The sequence below is a fragment of the Cyprinodon tularosa genome, unplaced genomic scaffold, assembly GCF_016077235.1.
Source record: "Cyprinodon tularosa strain WSP-4 unplaced genomic scaffold, ASM1607723v1 ctg270, whole genome shotgun sequence".
NCBI classification, from domain to species: domain Eukaryota; kingdom Metazoa; phylum Chordata; class Actinopteri; order Cyprinodontiformes; family Cyprinodontidae; genus Cyprinodon; species Cyprinodon tularosa.
The window spans coordinates 2116771-2141806 of record NW_024038975.1 but is presented as its reverse complement, the minus strand read 5'-3'; the positions used below and the strand labels follow the sequence as shown (position 1 = coordinate 2141806).

At 36.2% G+C, this 25036-nt stretch overlaps 1 protein-coding gene across 4 annotated transcripts in view; it reads left to right on the top strand.

The window, feature by feature from the left end:
- The window catches only part of myo16 (myosin XVI), a 128544-nt gene that overhangs the window by 47300 nt on the left and 56208 nt on the right, over positions 1–25036 (top strand). For all 4 annotated transcript variants that reach the window (XR_005281177.1, XM_038289661.1, XM_038289662.1 and 1 more), the window contains exons 5-13: positions 3214–3322; positions 7615–7739; positions 7865–7990; positions 11964–12039; positions 16381–16531; positions 16682–16832; positions 18000–18110; positions 20285–20350; positions 21492–21619. Coding sequence is in view for 3 of the 4 variants with exons in the window: in XM_038289661.1 (XP_038145589.1) it covers positions 3214–3322; positions 7615–7739; positions 7865–7990; positions 11964–12039; positions 16381–16531; positions 16682–16832; positions 18000–18110; positions 20285–20350; positions 21492–21619 (1043 nt within the window). In the remaining variant the exon portion in view is untranslated. The remainder of the gene's footprint in view (positions 1–3213; positions 3323–7614; positions 7740–7864; positions 7991–11963; positions 12040–16380; positions 16532–16681; positions 16833–17999; positions 18111–20284; positions 20351–21491; positions 21620–25036) is intronic.

The window sequence follows — 25036 nt, the reverse complement described above, 5'->3', positions numbered from 1 at the left end:
CAGCTAATGTGTTCTAATCTGTTCTGTCCTATTCCGCCATCTCTTTCCCCATTTCTCTTCTATGGCCCTGTGCTTCTCTCCTTGATTTCCTGTCTCCCGTTTCCATGCTGGGGAGACAGAGTGGTTTCTGCTGACTGAGAGGTTTGCCAGTCAACTCTCATGGGCACAGTGAGGGTGGGGGTTGATGAGAAGATGGAGTACTTCACTGCCAATGATATTAATTCTCTTATCTTCTGCTTCCAAACAGCAGGGAACCAGGCCATTAATATACTCTGTTGTTTTCACTACTTTTCCAAATGCTCTAATTTTGAACATTGACTGCTTAAAAGCCCTGCTGGGATTTAGCAAGATTTTATTTAGCTAATGAAAACCTGACAGCAGTTATATTTCTAAATGCTAGCCAACAATTCTAGTGTTTTACATTATATTAAAAAAGTGGTCACTTAAAAATATATTATATACTTTAACCTCTATGCTTAGTAGTAGTTGTCTACAATACATTTATGCATACCCTGATTTAATGCTGGACAATATGGCCAAAACTTATATCAAGAAAAATTTCTTACTTTTGGTCCATATTAAAAATTTTCGTATATTGACGTGGAAAAAAAATAAAAGCCTCAGAAAAACCGCCAAGATTGGCCACAACAGATACCTGTAAACACTTATAACAATAACAATTATTTTCCATCATTTTAGAATTATTTGCCACATAAAACTAAGTAAAATCCTTAACTTCAGTGACAAATGGCTGAAATTCATAGACTGTATTGTATATTGAAATATCAGACATGTATTTATGTCATTTCATAAATATACTGAAATATTGTCCAGCCCTACCTTATTTCCGATCTTGTTTCTCGATTCCCACATTTTATTTTTCCCATAGGAGCATACATGCCCAACTTGACAATCTATTTTAATCAAATACTTTAATCAATCAATTTTTATTATTTCTTTCTTTATTGCTGTAAAACTGTTACAAATGCAGGATTGATCCGCTTTATCTTGTAGAAAATTAATTGTTAGCTGTAAACACCTGGCCTCTTTATCTACCTTATGTAGGAATATCTTTGTGTCTCAGTTATTCAGGCAGATGGCGCTTGGGGAAATATGCATATGGTTGCTGGTTTAGTTAGACTGAGAAGAAAATAACCTAATTCCTATCAGCAGTCAATTTCTCCATGCCTCAGGGGAGTTTTGTTGCATCTAAATGTATCAAAGAGTACAGTGACAGTCATCTGGAAATACAACTATTACTTGTTTATTTTCCAATAGGCTACTTTATTCCTCCAATATTTAGTGGCATAATCATACAGGTAAGAAATCCAAAATGTTTACTTCAAATTCCTCTTTAATGCTTAAATACATTGTTAAATAAGAACAAATTCAATTCAATTCAAAAATACTTTCTTAATCCCAAAGGGAAATTAAATGTTGCAGTAACTCTTACGTTGTTTTTTTTCCAGGTGTTGGCTGTAGTCAGGAAGGATTTTCTGTAGCAGTCTGTCTTGCAACAGATCTGGAGAAGCTTCTGACTGAAGACATTCTGTTGTAGTTAAAAAAAATCTTCAAAAGTTGATGCTCACTGTTGTCCATAATTTTCTTTACTTTATTAAGAATTCTTCTTTGTGAAATAGTCTCCAGAGGTTCTAAAGGAGTTCCTAGAACATAACAGCCATCTTAATTAGCTTGTTGAACTTTTTAAGTCATTTTAAGTCATCTTCCATTCATGGAAGAAGAGAAAGATCAGTGACTTAAACAACAATAGCAGCAGCTGAAGAAGCCTATTGTCAGTTTTCTGAGTTTGCAATACACATCAACATTATCACAGGAATTTCTCTGTCCAAGCACAAATGTTATCCTTGATGTAAAAGAATATTTTTGCTATATTCTGATTAAATTAGTTATGTTTTACCACTGTATTTCAATATATATCACAATATGGAAGTCCCAAATCTCATTGTATCTGTCACAGAATATAATGACAATAAAGGCTTTTTGACTTTGACTTTGATATATCACAACATTTAATCAAGTCAGTCAACTGACTGCAAGAGGTTAAATCTGTTAGCCTTTGGGTTTTAGGCCATGTGGTTGGGTAATTTATGGGCTGGAACCTGTGTCATGAGAAACTGAATTTGGAATGCTCTGATGGAATCTGCTTTAATGTATTTTGAAATGAAATGCATTACTTTGAAAATGAATTTCACTAGATTCGAATGGAAATGAATGTTTTCAAACAGCTTTACTTCTCATTAAAAACGAATATTGTCTATTTTTTTTAGTTTCAGTTCTAAAATTACCTTTCTGTTTGAAAATATTGGTTCTATTTGTTAAACAACTGAGTTCTTAAGCCAGTGAATAATATTTATAATTATGAAATGTTATTCAAATTATATAATAAAAGTAACACTTAGATAAAGCGTATGGCTGTTGCAGTTTTGCTTCCCACTTATGCTTGTACTGACTATCTTACAGTACTAACAAATCTAAGTTTGTTAAAAAAAAAAACACAAAGAACAAAACTTAGCAATACTTTTGCCATGCAATCATGTGAACTACAACTTTTTAAGCATTATGACTTATTACATTTGTTTCTTAGATATTTTATGGCTTTTATGCTCTGCCACGATGCTGATGTGTGTGTTGGCCTGTTTGCAACCAGAGGGAAGCTAACTGGTTGAACTCTGCTCTGTGATACCACACACCAGTCCATCTGTAGCCATCTGTGATTTTTATTTATTTATATAATTTTATAAAGTGAAAAAAAAAATCTATGGACATGCTCTTTTTTGGCCTCTATATAATCTAACAGCTTAACCCAAGAGATAGAGCAAAGGGAGTGCCACTTAATTTCTTTAGAGAACCCACTGTAAAAAGCCCTCCTCTTTCTCTGGCAAGATTTTGAACCAACGTTTTGTGATTCTTAAAACTTTGACATTTAAAACCGTATCCCTCAATTGTATATTGCTCAATGCTCTTCTGAGGGATCCTTCATAAAATTATGCCTAATCTGGAAAAGTCCCTGGCTGCTTTGACCAATCCCTAACTCCTAAATTGTAACTCACAAGTGGATAAATAGCTGTATAATGAGTTCTTTACTTTTATCTAAATAATTTTCAGTTCAGGTTTGTCACTGGGAGGTGTTGATAGTTATTTTCAGTTTAGGTCTGATAAATGCTTCTGTCTTCTTTGCTTTTTACTTAACAGGCTGGAGTTAACGCTTTGCTGCAGGATATCAATGGAAACATTCCTCTGGACTACACTTTTGAGGGGACGGAGACCAGCTATATTCTCCGAAAGTATTTGGAGGACAATGGTAAAGCTTTCTGAGGATCTGTAGCTTTTTTCTGTCAATTTTGCAATGTTCCCCATAACACAAAAATGAGTCTTTTATCAGGCATTCTCGGTTCACAAAGCTTTCACTCATATAAATGCTTAGTTTAATGTTTAATCTACACCTACATAGACTCTTTGCTTTAAGGTGAAATGCATTGCTCTGCGTTTGAACATCAGGCTGTTTCAAGGTCAAATAAAGCCACAGGCTGTCTGATAGAGAAAGTTGATTAGGAAAATTGTCTCCTTTAGAGACAAAGGCGAAGGTCAGTAGTTTAGCTGAAAATGGAAGGGAGAAAAAAGCAGTTAGGCAAAATTCATTCAAAATGGCTAACTGAATGAAAAGTAAAGACTGTTGATGTGATTAAATTAAAATAGACAAAATGTGGGAAGGGAATGATACTGGAAAACATAGAAACATTGCAAGAATAGGGGTGTATCTTTCTGCTTTGTATCTAGCATCAGCCCTTTGGAGTCTGCAATAAATCACATGATAAATGTCACATTCTGACATAGGATAGCAAATTTGTATAGAAACACATGCACACCAAAGAACACACCCACACAGCCACAGCCACAGATGCATTCACTTCAGCTATCTTCTCTCTGACAGCACCATGTTGTGATCTCCCAAACCTACCCCCCTTCCCACTGGGTTTTGCCTCCATGCAACATACCCTCACTCACAAGGGCTCAATCAGCCTCTGTTGCCTTAGCAACAGGGTTGTATGCTCTCTATCCTTATCAAGTTTGTGCAGTTATAGGAAAGACAGATTTTCCATGTGTCCCTATTCCAGGAGATGGGAGCTGAAGGTTAATGTCCTTTCTTTTCCTTTACTATCACCATTGTCTGGTCAGAATATTGGATTGACTTCATTCATTAGTATGGATTTCATGTTTCATTTAAACTTTTTGTATTTGAACCATGCTTTTTTCACTGGTAGGATTATACAGCAGACAATCGGGATAAATACAGTATATTATAGGAGTCATAGAATGATTATATAGTGTATTTGCTGCTGGTCATTAAGGTCTCTGAATAGGGTGTGTAACACTGGTTGGGCTGAAAATGGCATATTAGCTGTTCTATGAGCCCTAATGCATGCCTGGTTAAAAGCCCTATAATGAAACAACAGGTTTTCTTCCTTTTATGGTATGCTTATGAATATTTAGATAAGATGTGTGCTGAATAGTTGGTGTAAAACTAGCAAAGCTACTGAGCAAAGACCCATCATAGTAACAAGCACTCACTCACTGAGACATCAAATTGTTGATATGGTAGGGTGACTAGATGTTCTCTTTTTCCCGGACATGTCCTACTTTTCATACCTTAAAAATGTCCGGGGCGGAATTTCTAATCGACCGGGATTTTGGTGGACTACAGTGGAAGTTTAGAATTGTGAGATTTGCAGAGAAAGGGGTTGTTGGTGGGGTTTGAACTTTTCTGTTGGTCCGTTTCCCCCACTGAACTATCATTATTAATCTATGACAATGTAAACTTGGTGTAACATGCTATGACCCCTTTAAAGGAATCCTTGGTTAATTGAATTTATGGTGTATTTTCTACAAGCTTCACAGGGTCAAGAGTGTCTGTATTTTTTCAAGAAACTACCAATTCCACTATGTTGACATCCCTAACAAGTCCCTAACAACATTAACCTTTACCACATGCTGGGCTTCTGACATAATTCTGGCACTATGTTTGACCACTCCTCCTGCTCAGGTTAAAGCATATGTTCTTAACTTGGGTGAGGTTTGGGGTGGATGTGGTTTAAGGAAACAAAATGTAAGTTATCCAAAGTTCCATCTGATCTGAATAGGAGATGGACAGCATCTTGGTACAGTTGTTCTGGATAGCTGCGAAGTAACAAGATGGACTTGGGTTTTAATCCCAACTGTGGGGTTTTTTTGCATGGAGCTGTATGCTCAGCTTGTGTATGCATGGGTTCCCTTTAGGTATTTCACCCTACATTTGTACACTATTCAAAATGTAAAGTGTTTGGTTGTAGTGGAGTGGTGATCTTTTCAAAGTGGAACACACCTTTTACTCAAGGACCACGGGAGGTATTAGAAGAAATTCACCGCACCCCAAAACTCTGCTTAGATAAACAGATAGCGACAATGGTTGAGATGATATACATAAGATCTTTGTCATGTTGAAACACACATTTAGGTTATGATTTAAATTAACAGGTGAAGACCATGATCCAATATTTTTATGATTAGAGTATATGATCAAGATTTAGCTATGATGATAAAAACATTTATGAGAGATGAGACTTTTACACTTAAAAATATATAACTGCTGTCAGGTATTGAGGGCTTGCTTTTTTGCAATATAAAATAATTAAGAAAGAGAATAATCTTTCAAATTCTTCACATTACAAGTTTTGTTTCAAAAATCACCTACATTTAATGTGTGTAACCATTCTGCCCTGTGAAAGTGAATAATATGAAGCCATTGGAATCTAAAGAAAAAAAGTGTATGTAAACTTATGACCAGACTCTGTCTTACTTCGCTCTACGTTCTCCAAACAAGCATCATAACTGACTAAACCAGTAATGTCATCAAACCACAGATTAAATTGGACTGAATTTATTTATTTATTTATTTTTTTATCATGAATGTGTTTTTGGGTGGAATACAATATTTTACAGGCTAAAATTCTCCTTTGGCCTTACATTTAAAGATCACCACTCTTGACCCCGAGGCTATCATTTATTTGGTAAAGATTAACATATTGATCAACCGATTCCACCCACTGGTTTGGTAAAATCTCATTAGTTTACAACAGATATCAGGTACATAGAATTATTGATAATCAATGTACTGTGCTACAACAATGAAAGCTGGGCTTGGTGTTTGCATACAATATGAAAGAAAGAAATTGACCTGTACAGCTTTGAACATGCAGCCATTTAGGTTTCCTTTTGTTTGTTTGCTCGACCCACAAGTTTTCACCTTTATTTGATTAGGTGAAATGGTTGACATCATGTTCAAGTTACCACTAATGAGCACTTGTAAAAAATGTGTTCAGCTTCTTGGAAATCAGGAACTTTCAGAGAGTTACAAGTTGTTTAATTTATCTTTAAGCACAATTGGGAAAATCAGTACCTTGAAAAGCTTTTTTTCCTTTTAAATTTTTTACACAAATTATCAAATTTGTGTAAAAAGTGGTTAAGGCATAGAGCTTAGAATCCTGAGGTTCTGAGTTCAAGCCGCACTCCCACAAACTGCCACTCTGGGTCTCTGAGCAAGACCCTTAACTCCCACAGTGCTCCCCGGGCGCCGCACTATAGCAGCCCACTGCTCCCGAATGGGGATGGGTTAAATGCAGAAGTACATTTCTCCAATGTGAGATCAATAAAGTTCAGTTATTATTATTAATAAATGACAACCAGTGTAGCAGTGTTATACAGTAGCTACCACACCAGTTATCACTGGTTGCTATACTAAAGGCATTGTACTGTATAGCAGTGAAAGGAAAGGAAAATTATGTTTTCTAAATGTTCTAAATAAAATCTGTGAAGTGTCCAAGCCTCTTCTGTTTGACACACACAAAATCTTTTGCAGTCTGTTACATCTTTGGTTAGAGAAAAAAAAGCAGTACTCCATTAAAAAAAAAAAACTTTTCTGTAACATATCAGTGGTTTTCTTAACAAAATTTGCGATAAAAAGCATCATGAAAACCAAAGGATACACCATGGAGGATAACATTTTAGAAGAGCTAAAGGAGGAGTTATGTTCAATATATATATATATATATATCAAAGTTTAAACCTCCTATAATACACTGTCCCATGGATCATCCATTGATGCACATGCATAAAATAGTTTAGGTTCATGTTTACAAGTGTAGCCACAGGCGAAGTCCAGGTCTACATTAAATGGAAGATTTCTTGCTAATTGATTATGACAAACCCTCTGCATCCAGTCTGAGCTGGATTTATCTTTAAACATATAGGAAAAATCTGTCAGAAATTACAAAAAAAAATGTCAAGCTATATATTATTTTCCTTTCACTGCACAATCGAACATTAGATTATCTTGACTTGTCACAAAATCCAAGTTTTGTGAAACATGTTAAATAAATAAACCAAAAGGGTATAAAGGATTTATAGGACACTGTAATCTATCTATCTGCTTGAGGTGTCTCAGTTTTATTGCTGCGCTTCTCTGTGCTCAGTTTTATATTTAAGTGAATACATAAATGAATGATTGGTAACCGTAATAAAAACATGAGTGTAATATTATGTTACTGTGTTGTACTGTAGGTGTAGATGTGGCCTCCATGCATATTATAAAGACACAGAGACCAACCACCATGCTGACCGATGTGAAAAATCTTGTAACCACAAAGGGAAGCCTTAACCAGCCAAATGATGAAGGAGTCACTCTGGTAATTTAATAACTGCTGTAAAGATTTATGCTTGTGAATATTTGACTTTGATTTCTCCAACTCTTTCTTTACCACTTTGTATTTTTCTAATCATATGTTCTTTTTGCATTTCCATTTCTGAAAAGCTCCACATTGCATGTGCCAGTGGTTACAGAGAGGTGGTGTCAGTGTTATTGGAAAGTGGAGCAGACCCCCATCCGGCCGACAACAACTTTTGGACCCCACTCCATTTGGCTGCAAAATATGGGCAGGTAATTTGCAGTGCAATGTTTTGGCATTAATCAAATAAATACCTAATTAAAACTGAACTTGCTGCATTGATTTAAAGGGATTGCTTCCATTAATTAAAAAATGAGAAAAGTATTGATGGATTCTTCCATCACTGAACCTTGCTTGTGGGCATCTAAGACAGAGTAGGCATTATTTGGACTGGGATCGTTAAAGGGATGATAAACTTGAATAAAAAACCAAATGGTTTTTATTGAGTAATTGTATGATTATTGAAATAAGAAACAAAAATATGTGACATGATTTATTAAAAAGTTTTATTAAAGAAAGAAAAATCAACACACTGCAAGAAGGATCTGAAAATGAGTAGAAATATCTTAAAATTATTGGATTTACCATTAATTAGAGTAGGTGAATCGAATGATCTGCCAATGGAATGAGTTTTTTTACCCTTAAAATAAGATGATTAGGAATTGTCATTGTTCTTGTTTTAAATATAAATTGTCTCAATGCATTGGCATTAATACAATTCAAGACAAAATGCACTTATTGTAAGAAATATGGACTTACCAAGTTTTACATTTTCTGCAATGCAGCAATACAAACCACCTCAGATTGATATAATATTGAACATTAATGTTGTTTATAAAGTTGCTTTTTTTTTTTTTACATTGATTCACTATTTGCAAATTTTCATGCCTAGGTATAGAATATGTACCTACCTGTTTAAATATAGTTTCAAACTCAACTCACTTATTGTGGAGACTATTTCTACAATGTTGCTTCTTTTGTCATAGACCTTGGAATAAAAAAACCTGCTAATAGTATCCATATCAGCTGGGCTATCTGCTAACGTAGTCCATGCAGTTTTTTGCTTAATAGTAATGCAAATTTTTGCACAACTAGGATTTTAAAATGATACTGATGGTTAACTCTGGTTAGCTTTCACTAACATAGTGTTTTGATGTCTGGAAGTGTTTCCCATTGTGTCTTTCTTTTACAACAACGAAGGTGTAGCAATCTTGTCTGGCAATGTGTAGCAATAGATCAGAGAGGGGCAGAGTTGTTTTACTTTTTGTTCCATTAATTTGGAGAAACATACAGTCGATTTGTTGCTACATTTGGTAGCTTAAGAAAAGAGCTTTAAACTGTTGGAAGGGTAAGATTGAAAAGTTTAGCAGCATTGAGAAAGTAATTTGTGAAATACCTTAATACCAGTAACTAGGTCATAGGGAAGCCAGAAAATGTAATCACTGATTAAAATGCTTCCGATTAGCAGATTGACTGAAGAAAGATTGGCTATTCAGTTTTAGTCACAGAAAGGAATAAAGATTTGGTTTTGAAAGGTACGAAAAGAACAAAATTATCATTTTCAGATCTTGCTGACACGACTAAATGTATAATTAACCCTTTGACTTTGTGGATGCTGACAATTAGTTTATTCTTCTGATCATTCTCCATGTCCTTTTGTCTGTCATCAAATCACTTTTCTTTGTCTTAAAATATATTTCATTTTCATGGACACATTCTTTCCCGATTCTATTTATTGACATTTCCTGTCTATCTTTACTATTTATCATGTCTTTTAGTTGTTCAATACTTAGATGAAAATAAATCACTAGATCTGCATGAATAATACTGCATGCATATTCTACAGACCTGTTAAAATGAACAAGATTTTAACCATCTTGTTTCTCTTGCTCTTACGATTTTGTAATGTGAAATTAAAATGCATGTGAGTGTGTCTCTAGTAATGATATGTGCAGAAGTGAGACTTACCAGAGGCTGATTGGAGGATTGTAGAATTGATTAGGTTTTCCTTTCAGTGCTAAATCACCTCACTTCTCTGCACTTTACTGGTAACAGTGCGCTCCCCACTGCATGCCAAACACTCTCTGCACCTTCTTAACATTTGCCATTTGTCGTCTTCCGCTTTTAGCTAGTTTTTCAGGGCCACATGAAGCAACTACGAATCTCCTGGTACATAAAACTCTGAGACCTCATCTGCAGCATGCCATGTGCATTAAAGTGACCCTTTAAGAAGATATATGACCCTATTACCCAACTAATTAAGCTTTTCTCCCTTGGATTTGTGATAAGTTAGATACTAGCTCCTGTAGGTTGAATTAAGGTTTTTAAAGTTGGAGTCTTTAGAGGAACAAATTATTCCTTTTATGTTGGATTTGCACTCAAAAGTTAGCAGGAATTAAATTACCACCCACTTTAATTTCTTTTGGCTTATAGGCATAGCAATTAAGTAAAAACTAGATTGGAATTATCTTGCGTCTACTATAAGGTACTTGAAATTGTAACATAACATTTCCAAATTGATAATAATTGATCACTTAGAAGAGTTCATGAGTGTTACTAACATTGCAGCTTTTGTTTATCAGCTTTAAGGCTGATTTGTCCTTACATATAACCATGTACCGGTACTTGTAACCTTTTTCTGTTCTGCTTTTAAACCTAACTTGCCGAAGCGTTCACATCTTTTAGTGCTTCTGACTCGTGGCCATTATTTATAGAGTCTGAGCATTGCTGATAAGCTCCATGGGCAGAGGCTGTGCTTTGGCCTCATAATTTAACAGCTGTTGGCATAGGTCAGAGCTACAGTAGTCTGGAGAATATGCTGACTCACTCTCCTCTGCTCTTCTCCTATATCTCACCCCTACGTTGCTGCAATTCAGTAATAATCCCTCCAGCTTCCCATGCATATGGAGGTGATAGTTGTGCAGGTGCAGGGGGGAATACTTTTATAATAATGTTCTGTTTTTTATTATGCGTTTATTTCTCTTAACTCCCCAATTGTAAATCATCAGTTATAAGCTGATTTGTTCCAGTTGTATTTAGGCTTATTGTAAATCGTAGCTATATTCATTTCTAAGTAAAAGGTTTGGTACATTGAAAAAAAGTTACATTAATTAGCAATAAGCAGCCAGGAATCCAACCATAAGCTGCTAAAGACGGATTACATTATACCTGTCATAGCACATGGATAATAATAAATAGCACAGACTGGGTATCCACTGTGTTATGCGTCCAGTACCCATCAACCCAGGAAGGGATAGTACAGAAAGTTCTTTCATTTTGGTTCATAAGGATTAAAATGTATATGCTGTGTTGTTGAGCAAGTGTAGTTTGAAAGTAGATGGCAATTCCAACAGTGGTTACAATAAAGAGGTATTTCAATGAGAATGTTTAGTCAGACAGTCAGCATGTATTTCCATACAGTGGTAGAATAAATAGAAATAAAACCAGAAAAAAATGCATTTAGGTGACACCATTTAATTCATGTGGTGAAGGACAAGTAAACTATTCCAAAAAGTATGGTTTTAGAATGACTATGACCTGGATGACTAAGAATCTTCACCGACAAATAGGCTGGTTTTGGGTAAAAGTTATAGCTATGGCTGAAACAATTAATTGGATTAATGGTGATTAATTGATTATTAAAATAATCGTCAACTAATTTAGTAATCCATTAATCGTTAACTGGAGTAGAGCTGCTTTAAGATATACTTTTAGGTGACAGAATGACCCACTTAGAGCAGTAATTATATCAAAATTGTAAAAAAAATATATACATATATATATAAACATTTTGCATTTAAAAAAAAAACTCTTTCTTCTTCCAATATGCTCTATTCCAAACATCTTATTTGGAAAAGTTTTAGTTGCACCTGGTTGGATTTAGTAAAAGGTCTTCTTTAAGGAACCTTTGGCTATCCAATTATTAATTAGTCATAGCCCTAGTTATAAGTATATATATATATATATATATATATAGATATATATATATATATATATATATATATATATATATATATATATATATATACATATACATAGTGACAGTTTCCTGTATAGTAAATTATTGTGCCCTGCCATCCATCCGTCCATCCATCCATTTATCCATCTATCCACTCAACCATCAAATCATTTCTTTTTCTTAGATATTACAAAAATACAGATGATGTTTTATTTGTTTTTTTACAGATCAGCATTGTTTGCAAGCTCCTGAGGTATGGAGCAAACCCAACTTTGCTCAACTGCAACCAAGACAAGCCATCTGGTAATACGCTCAACATACACATTTACACAGATAAGTATGTCAGCATGAAAATAAAAAAACAACACTACAGCTGGACAGAGCAACATGTTCAACCAAGTTGAAATATATAAAGCAGAATAAGTAAAAGGATACGTTTTGTTTAAGACATAAATACATGTGCATATATGTGTGCATGTTGCTTTTGCATATAAGCACAATACCAAAATATAGAGGGTGTTACAAAACATTTTACAGTAACAACATCTCTGTCCTTATCTAATAATATCCTTTGTTTTGTGCTTTATTTTAGCAGACCACAGGGGAAAAAAAATAATTAGGGCAGTTTTGTGCTAAATACTTGTTCTCAGATGTTTTTGGTGAACATCTGTTCCTGTTTTGACAGGTAGCCGCCGTTCTTTAGGAAATATATGAATAAATAATAAGTCACAACTGAACCATACACCTGAAATTTATGTATGTGTTTGATATGTGATTAAGGATCTCTTTTAAAAACCTTATTTTCTCCTTTGTGGCAGCTAATGCTTCTGTTGAAATAGAATTACGTGTAAGTAAAGTTGTTGTTAAAGCACTAAACAGGAAGACCATGTATAGTTTGGGATAAGATATATCAGTATAGGGCTTGGAATTCCCTAAACAATCTTTTAAGAAAATTTTTTGCTGCAGGCTAAGACACACTGCTCTGGTCCCCAGCATGTCGGTCATATTGTTATTTCTGAATGTTCACATTTTTGACAAAGAAGATAGGTGGTTTGAGATGGGTGTGAAGGAAGCCATCGGTTTTAAGAAAGAAAAAACAATTAAACAGAGGGACTGGACTCTGAAAGATTTCAGCTTTCAAAAAAACGTGCAGCAATTGAGTTGATTCCTTCCCAATATCATCGCAACCCTCACTCTCTTACAGGGGAACAGAACAACTCGCCTGTTCAGCCAGGCCAACAATTCCCTCTCTTGACCACCCTTTCTGAGACATAGACAGGTATCGGGTTAGGCAGGCTAACAATGAACCCAAACGACCCACCTCCAAAGGGGAGGACCCATTCGTCCGATTGAATTTCCATATTTCCTAACCCAAAACAAGGCTTTTGGTCCACTCTATAAAGCCTCAAACTTAACGCTATTTCTGACATTTTGAATTGAATAAGCTTCCTGGGTGGAAAGCGAAACGTCTTCAAACTTGGAAAAAAAGTCCAGTGGATTCTTTTTTAACTCTTTTAGAATTGTTAGTAACTTTGTTTTCACATGCAGAAGTGTATGCATTCACATTAAAGTCCAGAATTCTTTGAGGATAATATCTGGTGATATTCCTGTTGTACAGCAAAGGTGACTTACCACATTTAGGCAGCCATCTTGTCCATATAAAAGGCCTTAAAAGTCGAAGCTAATTGTGAAGTGAAAGGGAAATATATAAGCCGGAATTTTTCCCTATAAAAAGTGTCCTTTGTATGTCTAAAGAGCCCATTCAAACATGAAATTATTCTGGTGGTTTGAAACTAGACATCAATAAATAATGTATATAGGTAACTTGTGTAGCACCCCTGAAAGGCAAAATGAAGAAATTCTTCAATTTATTTATTTTTTTAAACTATAATATTTAAAAATTAATAGTTAAAGGCACAAAATATTTCAGACTAGAATATTTCAAAAGCAAGGGTGGATTTTTTTTTTATGTTACATTGTTGGATTTTTTTAAGACCTGTAAGGCAATTGTGCGTAAAACCTTTTTGGAGAGGCTTAGTTCCTACGTCAGACCCAGTTATCCTTTTTTAATTAGTTTAGACATTAGCTGCAAGGTGTTGTGAGAATTTATGAGAAGATTTTGAATATATTAAATAACTAGAACTGGAAGTTATACTTAATTAATAGATCATTAAGATCAAGTGTAAAACTATTAATTGTTATCAGTTGAATGATTATAGCTGAAATTTCCTTACTGACCAGGGTTTTACCCTCTTACCTCAAATGTTGGACTCCTTGGTGTTAAAAATCCAGTTGTCTTTCACCAATTTAGTAATTTAGACTATGGCTATCAGCAACGTTATTAATCACCAACCAAATACATTTTTCTCTGTTCATTCGGATGCTACTATTAGAAGATAGAATCCAGCCTGAGTGATAAATTGTAAACTGTTTAAAATAAACACAAAAGACTGCAAGTTAAAATACAACTTTATTAGCTACAATCAAACAGTATTATATGTAATGACTAAGCAGACACTAAACACTACTGAAAAAAAATAAATAAATAAATAAATAAATAAAAGAGAAAGAGGAGTTTAAAAGTCTGTTCCAAATCTGAGGAATGTTCGAAGTTTAAGGCTTAATGCATTTGAAAGTGTCCTTTAAAAATAGCAGCAGATAAATGTGGAAAAAAAACCTGACGCAGAGATGTTAACTGCAGGCAAAACAGTGAAGTTTCGTTCTGTTTTATGGTGAAAAATGAATAAGGACTTGCATTAAACAGCAATGAGGCTGAAATACCTGTTAGCTTAGCTTAGCTGGCCCCAGAGGTTCTGGTTTTGGTCTGGTCAGGTCAAACTGAAAAATAGAAAGGGTAAGCTCACAATGTAGCCTCTATAACATGTTCAGCATGAGGTAGCTGGAGCTACAATGCTAGCCATTCAAATGCAGCAGTTAGCTTACAGTAAACAACACATTGAACATTAGCATTCAGTTAAAACTCAGAAAACCATCAGCAGTTCAATCATAAAACTTATTAAAACAGGGGGAAGGATGATGTTACTGTTTTGGTTCAGTGGAGTGAAGGCCTTTGGCTCTGTCCGGTTTTCTGCAGGCCCCGTCAGCAGTCCAGTCCGTGCCCAACAGCAGCTCAAAGGTATTTGGATCAATCCAATGCAATAATAAAAGTCAATTTTGCAAGGGGGTAAATTTTATAACTCATGGTAGCACGGGACATCTCCCTTTTAGATACGGTGGTGAGCTTGTAGCCACAGCCTTCAGCAGCACCTCCTTGGTGCTGCTCTTTCTCAGGCAGTCACGGGTCTGGCGGCTTCCTTGGCTCCTTTGGCAAACAGCGATTGGGGGGCCCGTTGTTCGGTGGTCAGATTCAGGTTAGCAGGACTGGATTAGCTCTTCTCTGTCTCTGCTTAGTTTCTGATTCAGGAAACAATGCGCCCAACTCTGTTTGAATCACAGGAAAAATAAAATCACTGAGTTCAGCTCCTTGTGAATCGCAGGAAAAAGGCAGTCTGACTCGGTCCACGGAACGCAGACTTCTCTGGAGGGATTTGGTCGCTACTTAGCATAGGCTCCAGCTTGGGAGCGCTCAGACTAGTATTTAGCGGCACAGGGCCACCTGCAAAATAGAATGTTAAAACAGGGAGTTGGCTCTTTTAAAACCACCGCCAGAGTTGTGTGTCTACAGAGGGGAGTAGTTTCCGTTCAGCGATAATTGATCACAACAAAGGTAAAACGTGTTTTTTCAGTTGCCTTTTATAAAAACTAAATATTTTTGTTAGTTAAAAAAATCTACTTTGTTTTCAGGGCTTATTTAAAATGTTCATATACTCATGTTTAAACTGCAAAGTACAATTTCCTGTCCACTCAATATTTATAAAAATGTTCTTGGTCTATCCTTTAAAATAAAACCGACATCTGTGGTTATAGTGTCACTAAATCCAAAAAGATTCTCTCACTCCATGAACAAATACACAGACATGCTAATCTAAAGAGTTTGGAGCTCAGTGCAGTTAGACGGTGATGAAATGTGTCCTACTGGAGCTTTTGGATTTATCTTTTAACCTCCATTTTTGTAGGATGGAATGCCTTGGCTGCCGGTTATTAACTCTCTGAATTTAGTCAAGCCTGTGACTAATTAACTCTGATCTTAATCAATAGGCCATACTTGGATGTAGAGAAAAAAACACAGAGACAAATTCCAAAAGGCTGAGACAATTGGCATACTTCAAACTTAGAGCAGCATGTTTTTCATTTTTACAAACCATGTGGAAAAAAAATTACAAGAGATAGCTATCAGGGGTGCTGTCTGTCATGCAGAAATAATAAAATCCCAAACCAATAATTTCTCCTTTAGGCTCTCTTAGGGATTATTACAGTCAGTGAGATCCTAAACCTCATCTCCTCTGTTTCATTGGATTGATTCACACTATAAGTGTTATCAAACTAATTTTAAAGAACTGATTATATTGAGAGAAGGACTGTCGTCTTCACCTTAGAAATAAATGTTTGATTGCTTCCAAAGAAAGATAAGGAAGTTGAACACTAGCCTGAGATCTGCAGTACATGAAATGAAAGATTTTTTTGGGAATGTGAGATTTGTATGCTAATCTGATGTTTAGTTTTTTTTTTTTTTGTAATCAACAGATCTTGCTGTGTCAGAACCCATAGCAGAGATGCTGCTGAATGCAGAAGAGAGCTGGTTGCAGAGACTAAAAGATCCCACTGCTCCCCAACCTTCTACTGATCAGCGTTATGATGGGGGCTCCTACGATTTCAGCACACCTCTCAAGACTTTGTGGGTTAACTCTTGCATGTGCACAGTTTTCTTTTGTACTCTGTAAATTATGATTAATTATAATTAATATTACATTTCAATATACTGTCAAGTTGGTATCATGTTGCCTATTATACAATCTCTTTACTTCTCGTGTTGTTTGTTAAAAAGGAACCCGCTTGGTCTCTCAATCTCTAAGCGGGACAGTCTGCTAGAGAGGTGTACAATGTTCAGAGAGGCAAGTGGAGCACTAAGCCAACAACCCTCTCAGGATAATGGCCTCGATAGCCCCTTTAGCTCTGGACCCAGCAAGCTTGAGCAGGTAAGTTTGCCTCACAGTCCACTTCATGATGAGCCTTCTTACAGTGCCTTTGGATTATAAAGAAAATTGTTATATTGAAGTTAAACTGAAATTTAAAGCCTAAAGGAGCAATAAGGAGCTGCGGCAACCTCAGTGAACAGGCAGGAATTCAATCCAGCTCAGGGAAAACAGATCAGGCAGGACAGTTCTGGAATCCAGAAGTCTGCATGCTGGTCAGGGGTTCCGAATCGCACAGAAACAGACATATCCAGGGTTCTAGGAATCCACAGAGTGTTCAGGTAGGTTCACAGAAGCAAGCCCAGGCAGATATGCACAGGCAGGCTCAGGAGTTGAGGGACGGAGGCAAGACAAGACACCAGGATATGTGAAAAACTTTAAACTCAGTGGGAAAGACCCAAAACACAACCAGGAGACAAGACAAACACTGTAACCCTCTCAACCCACTGGCCTCCGGGGATGGGAACATGAACCTTGGAATAAACTCAAAAACTAAGGAAACAGACGTACAACAATCAAACAATGATCTTGCCCCAATAGCTGGGCTGAGCCGGATATAAAGCAACAGATGCAGGTGGATGAGATGAGTGATAATTAGAGACTGGGCAGAATTAGGCAGGTTGGTGACAATTAAGATCAGCTATCAGGGCAGATCATGACATGTTACTTTCAGGTCTGGTGACAAATGAGAATGATTTTCTTACTTATTGCTCATTTAATAAACTGCAACATACATAAGTTAGCAGTTGTAGTGATGTAAATTTGATATCTAATTTTTTTTTACAATTTAAAAGATATGTTAAGGTGGCTAATTAATATATTCAGCATCTGTGATACTGCTAAATAATATCTAGTGTAACCAGTTACCAACTATTTGATTAAGAGAGTTCACCTCTGCTTTGACACAGCCTTAATATATAAGTGATGATATATAAGATGACTGAGAATCTTCATCAGCTTAATATATAACCCTAAATACAAAATCTCTCATAAAACCCTGTTTAGTCAATCATCCAAAATTCAACACGTTTATTCCAGATGTTAAAAGCCTAAAGTGAAGACAAAATACCAGAAGAAGTATTTTTACACTTTTGTAACAGGGGAGCAACATAAAAAAAATTGCTAAACCCCTCTGTCTGAATTCATATTTAATTTCTTGTGTTTCTTTAGGTCAAGCTGATGCCTCCAGCTCCCAATGATGACCTTGCATCCCTCAGTGAATTGACTGACAGTAGCCTGCTCTACGAGATGCAGAAGCGCTTTTGCAATGACCAAATCTATGTAAGCCTGTTATGTTTTTGTCTTATACACAAAAGATTAAACAGCATAAAGCCTAAGAGTTAAGAAAAAGTAATACCAAATATATTTTCTTGACTTTACAGATGTCTTTTTGTATTGGAATGTTGAGTATAGTTTGGAAATGTCAATACAAAAAGTTTGGATCACATTACACAAACTTAATACCCAGCATTTCTACAGCAGTCAGTGTATTTTTCAGTATGTGCATAGTTGCTTATACAAAACAATAAGTATAACACACAGAACTTCACAGTTATGTTTACGTATAATCCAGAACTTTTTTAGTCTGTCTCCCGCATATTATAAAGTCATAGCTTTGGTCAATGTTAAGGGCATACTGTAACATTATTTTCATAGTTAACTAGAGCTTACTAGTTATTTTGCATTTTTTTTCGTTATGTGGAGGTTTCTTACCCAGGACTTGCAGTCTACTTTCCCACACACAGAACCTAACTCATTATTTTAAAACATACAAGAATTATTCTTTTTTAACTTACAGGCTATGTTTCATGAAATTAAATGATACCCACAAACCCAACTGTCTTGATACGTTTGGGTTTTACTCAGGTGTAATTTAAGGTGGACCTATTTTTCCAGAGCCTATATGTTCCATTTGTTGAAGCCATTAATTATTATACCAGATATGACAGAGTATATTCAAGGCTTTTGGTAATTTTCAGAAAACACTTTATATTATGATGTGATTTGCATCATTTTCTGGAATGTATAGGTTCCTTTGTAAACAGAAAAGGCCTTTCTGGAACTCTCCAGAATGTCCTAAACCTGTGTTATTGTTTAAGGTAAGAAAATGTGCATTATAAGCTCTGGACAGATTGGTCATTGGCTCTTATACTATACCTCCTCTTTTCTAAGCAGTTCTACAAAGCTCCTGATAAAAAGATTGCCAATAAATGCCTAATTTATCTGAGTCTGAGCTACATTTGTTAAAAAAGTTTATATTTAAAACGTGTAAAATAATCAAAATTCAGTTGGTTTTATTCTTTGAATATGTTAAAAAGATTTAGCTACCCTCACAACAAAGTGACCTACAACTTTTTTCTTTTTAAACCCAGGCATAGTCTTTTGAATAACAACCGAATCAATTCAGTTCTGAACAAAAAAATCCATTACTATATTCTGAAGGCAAAGTCTTCATTCCCAGTAGCAAACCTATTTTTATAATTTCTTTCCTCCATTCTTTTAAAAGTCTTCCTCTCTAGAGGTAGAGTTTTATATAGACTGGAAGTGGATCAATGTGAGTCTCCTCAATCGCTCTGCAGTTGTCCTCTGTGTGGGGAAGCTGTAATAGTCTGCTATTACTGGAATCTGGATAGACAGTTGACTGAAGGGTTATACTCAGTGGTGGAGGCTGAAGGAAGGGAAGAACTCAAAGGGGTGGATAAAGAAAAGAGACTATCGGAGCTCTGCTAATAGTTCATTTCATGTAGGATCCATTTAGAAAGAGTGAAAATGTTCTGACAAAGTGCACCAATCATTACTATTTTTGATCATTTTACACATAACAGTCAGATCAGTGATGTACAGCATTGTGTTGCTCACTGTCAACTTTTTTGCTGCTTGGCATAACCACAGAAAGTATTTTGGTGCACAGCATTAATCATGTCTTTAAAATAGTGACATGATCTATCTCTGATTACTTTTTGTTCTGTAGTTGATTTCCTTCAGTCTTCTATCGGAGTGGAATAGGACAAAAGAGAACAGAGCAAAGAAATAATAAACAGAAATAGGAGAAAAAAAGGCAGAATAATCCATGTGCTCCAAGTAACCTTAAGCTTTGGGAAACTAAACCCTTTCATTTTAGTTCTATTATTTTGTGTAACTTTTTTTTTTCTACCAACTTTTTAGGTATTTTTACTGAAAAATAAATTTAAGTGACTCTGTTCCCTCTGTTTATACCTCATCTGGTCCTTAAATGCTTTGTATTTTAAATCACCCCAAAAGTGCTGTATACAAACAACTCACCTAAAATTCTGGAAGTTTAATAGTGTTCTTCCCTTTTTTGAATTTTTATTTACTTTTATTATTTATTATTTATACTTTAATTATTTACTTTTATTATTTATTTTTATCACTGATAAATAAATGAAGTCTTGTTTTTGTTAGCTATTAAAATGTATTTTCCTGTTCTTCTTTAGACTTACATTGGACATATTCTCCTACTGATCAATCCAAACAAAGAGCTGCCTATTTATTCCACTTTGGTAAGCACAAGTTATTAAAATATCTTTATTTTTTTCAGTGAAAAAGTTGTTATGTTTTAGAATATTTTAAATTAGATGGTAATATGCAGAATTACACTTTGTTGAACAGCAGAATATACATTCTATTAAATATGTATTACAGCTGTAAAATCCTATAAAGGAAATCAGTTTCCTGCATAAAACCTGGGGCAGCAGGGGGTCAAATGGACCTTGTAGATAATAAATAATGCAGTCTTCCTGTTAGTAATCCACAACATAAAGCTGACTATGCATTAGCCAGAGAAAAGGCACAGAAGCAGCTGTTCCCAGACAGAAACCAGCTCAGTTACAGTCTTTTTCTTTATATAAAAAGAAATCAGACAGCAGGAAAGAAAAAAATCAAATATTGACACAACCCTATGGGAGTTAATCAGAATCCCTTTTTTCTTTTACAGCATCAGTAAAAAGAATGAATCTTTATTTGTGTCTGTGACTTTTGAAAGACAGATGTTTAATTTTAAAATGTATCAAATGATGGCAGTTAATTTGTTAGCCCCAGACATAGCTATGAAGGAGGAGAGGAGAAAATATCTTTGTCCCACTGTGGCTGTCGTGCCTCTGTGTGGACTTTCTCCAAGCAGATACACCCAGAAAGACATAAGCCTGTGTGGAGGAACAGAAGAGAGCTAATGTGAGAAGGACATATGTCCCAACATGTGTGTTTTGCTGGCCATCTGTCAATTTCTCTGGTGTCATGGTGCCTAAACCCTCCTCCATCCCTTTTTTCTGCAGTCACTGCTGCTGGCCTGGGCACCCAGGGACTTACATCTGCTCACAATTTACATAGCATGAATGACATTAAAGTGACACCAATTCAAAACGAGTATGACTTTTAATGTATTATTTTATAAGAGTCATTGAAAACAATGTTGCAATTATGTGATATAAAGTAGTTTGAATTCCTTCTATATAGATTTGAAATTTTGAGTTTATGTAAACTATTTACATGGTTACTTTGTTAGTAAACTTAATCTAATAATTAAACACAGTCCCACACTTTAAGAGAATGTAACCCAGTATACTTTTACTCTAGTAGAAAATGATCCCTTCCCTGGTTATGTGGACGTCTTGCAGTATGTAAAGAATCCATCTCTTTTTTTAGGTCAGTCAGTTGTACTTGAGCTCCACTGGTCGCCTCTGCTCTTCCCTTCCGCCTCACATCTTCTCCTCAGCTGAGAGGGCGTTCCACATGATGCAGCAGGAGAGACGCCCACAGTGTTTTATCCTGAGGTACACCTGCCTTTCCTTTCCATCAGTTTTGTCAGAAAACGGAACCAATGGCACCATGGAGACTAAGAGAAAGAAGAGAGGTCCGAGATACATTTGTGAAGACAATAAAGCAGGTTTGGGTTATTTAGCATCACCCCAAGCTTTGAACATATAAAAAGGTTCTCTTTAGTCATCGAACAATAGAAAAAGAAAGCAAAGCTATGACTATGAAATGAGCTGCTTCAGTTAGATAATCCATCCAAAAATAATCTCTTCGTCATGCACTTAGGAAATCTTCCCCTTTTGGAAGACTTTTGAAAATAAAGATGAGACAAAGCCATAAGCAGTCCTATTAAAATTGATGTCACAAAGCATGTAGGGTGAATTGCTAGCTTGTGGAAGAAGGTGTTGTTTTCCCATGAGAACAAAATGCAACTCTCTGGCCTATGTCCAAAAGAGTGTTGCTAAAAGAAACCTGAACACACCACCCCCTAGATGAAATCTATTGATATTTGCATCATGATATGGTGATGATTTTCTTAAAGGACTCATAGAATGATTCTATAGGAGTATTTGGTGCTGGCCCTTAAGGTCTCTGATAGGGTGTGTAACATTGGTTGGACTGAAAATGGCATATTTGCTGTTCTATGAGCCCTAATCCAAGCCTGGTTAAAACGACAGGTTTTCTTCCTTTAATGGTATGCTCATGAATATTTAGATGAGCTGTGCGTTGATTTGGATGGTTTACAAGCGAGCATGCTGCTGAGCAAGACGCATCATAGCAACAAGCACTCACTCACTGAAACATCAAAATTGTTGATATGATAGAATGACCAGACGTCCTCTTTTTCACGGATATGTCCTACTTTTCACACCTAAAAAAATGTCCGGGGGGATTTCACAATCGTCTGGGATTTTGGTCGATTACATTGCAACACATACTCGAAACACACCAGGCACCCGAACCAAGCCATCAGCTCCGGAGCGACCAAACCCGACCTGGTAATGGCAGCCTGGACACTGTGCTTCCCCCCCGCCTGCCTCACCGGCAGTGTTGTCAAAAGTACACACATTTGTTACTTAAGTATAGATACTGCAGTGTTAAAGTTGAAGTATCAACTTGACCTCTTTCCTCAAGGAAAAGTGTAAAATTATGTGCTCCAAAACCAACTTAAAGTATAAAAGTATAAAGTAACCTTTAATAAAAGAGCCAGTTGATACTATATGAATTGAAAACTCAATTTATCGACTATTTCAAAAAATTCTTTGAGGTCCAGTTAGCGGCCCAGCAGTCGACAATTAAATGAAATAAACAATCAAGCCACCCTTCAGCACCAAAATCATGACAATATCAGACTGTAAATGAAAAAAAAAACTAAAAACTGTAGCAAGGAAAAGATTGCTTTTCAGGGTAGTTTATTTAAGTGTTTTCAGTACAAGGCATTTGGTAAACTGGATTTTAATTTGGACTATCAAAGTTAAGACAGAAAACAAATTTGTGCCGTACCTTTCAGATTTCAAATCCTTGAGGAACCATATTCTAAAACATAACATACTTATTGTATACCTTGTGTTAAGAGATCATGTGAATTCCCTATGGATGTAAATTAATATTTACAGCTGTAATGTGATAACGTGAAAAAGTCTAGAGTCTGAGGTGTGAATACTTTTAAAAGGCATACTACATGAGATCAAAAGTGCTGTGGCATTTTTAGAGCTAAATTGTTGTGTAAAGAATTGGCAAGTTGCCCATGTGTTTTACCCACCTCCCTCAGCTGCACACCTGTTAAACACTTTCAGAAAGATTAATAGCTCTGAGCCCAAACCGAGCTGTAGACCTGTTCAGCGTTTGCAGAGATGGATGTTTGTTGGAAGGGTTGCAGATCTGCGCTCTTTGCCCTCGACTGGACCGACGTTGCACCCTGATTGCATTAAATCCTGTTCCGGCTCTCCAGTGACATTCCCACTGAGTCGTAACCAGTCTGGCAGAGAGTTAATGCGCCCTGGCCACAGGCTATCCATCTCACTTACACACACAAACACACTTACAGTGACATTGCACTGTGCACCCGCATGTGCACACGTTTCCATTTTCTCAGACCCTTCCTTTCCCTTTATCTCTGCTTCTCTGGTTTCACTTTTGGCAAGAAAGCAATACATGGACCAACAATAAGCCCAACCAGACACACATACATGCCAAAGTACACATACATGTACACACTCCTCTGCTTCTACAATCAATGGCCCAGATCCCTCCTGGGGCAAGTGCTCTAACAAATTGCCCTTAAAATCTAATAAAAACTGTTAAATGAAAAGATAGCAAAAAGACCTTTGGACTTTGAGTGGTAGGATAACATGCACATCCCACCAGCTCACTGAAAGCGTGCTGCAGTCTTTAGTGAGGGTTTCTGACCTTCCCAAGCCATCTGCTTGGTGCTACTATGCATGTCTGATCTCCCTGTGTGCAGAAAGTATCAAAGCATACAGTGTAAGGGAGCCTTATGTCATCCCCAATGCCAAGTCAACAGAAAATGAACGGACATCCTAGGTGCAAAAGTGTGCGGTCTGTCATTGTAATCTCACTGATGTCAGGAGGAGTTTGTGGAAAACATTGAGTGGGGGGTCCCTGGGGGGGGAATGTCTGGTGGGTTGGGAAAATTAACATTAAGGACAGATGACTTACATCCCACACCTACTATTCTTAAATGTACACAAAGCTCCATTTGAGGTTAGATGTGGCTGTTGTGGGAGAAAAAAGAAAGGATTAAGAAAATTACAAGAAAAAAGAATGTTTTAAATTTAATATAGTCTAGCAGATCCATACATATTGATATCACAGACTACAGAGACATGCTTGTAATTACCTTAAAGAGTTTTTTTTTAACCAGTCAGAAAAGGTTTTCTTGTGCTCTACAGAACAGCTATACTTAGTCTACAGAGCCGACGCATGGCCAAAAAATACTGAGGTCTAGAGTTAGAACTTCTAGGTGGGTTTGTGGGTATTAAACAACAACAGCAGCAGGTACTTCAACTATCTTTCATTAAACATCTGATTTTTAAAGCATATCCAGTTCTTACACAGTATCTTCCTTTCGTAGTACCAGCTCTACTTCTGTCTCCCTCTTCACTGCTCTTCGTGCTGCTTGGCCCAAAGAGGAACTTAGTTTTCCTCCCTATCCTTTTTTCTTTTTAGTGAAGAATATCAACTCAGTCAAACATTAAACAGATAGAAATGAAAACAATATGCCATTTCAACATCATGTTTCAACCAGTGGCAGTTTCAGAAAATTCTCACAGGGGTGTCCAGGCAGGGACCAATATGCACTGAGAGGTGGCTGAAAAATGATAGGTGCCAAAAACATTTTACAGTCAATAAAGACTGATCAAAACAAAGCAGCAGGAAAATGAACGTTTTCTTGATTTTCAAAAAAATAGAGT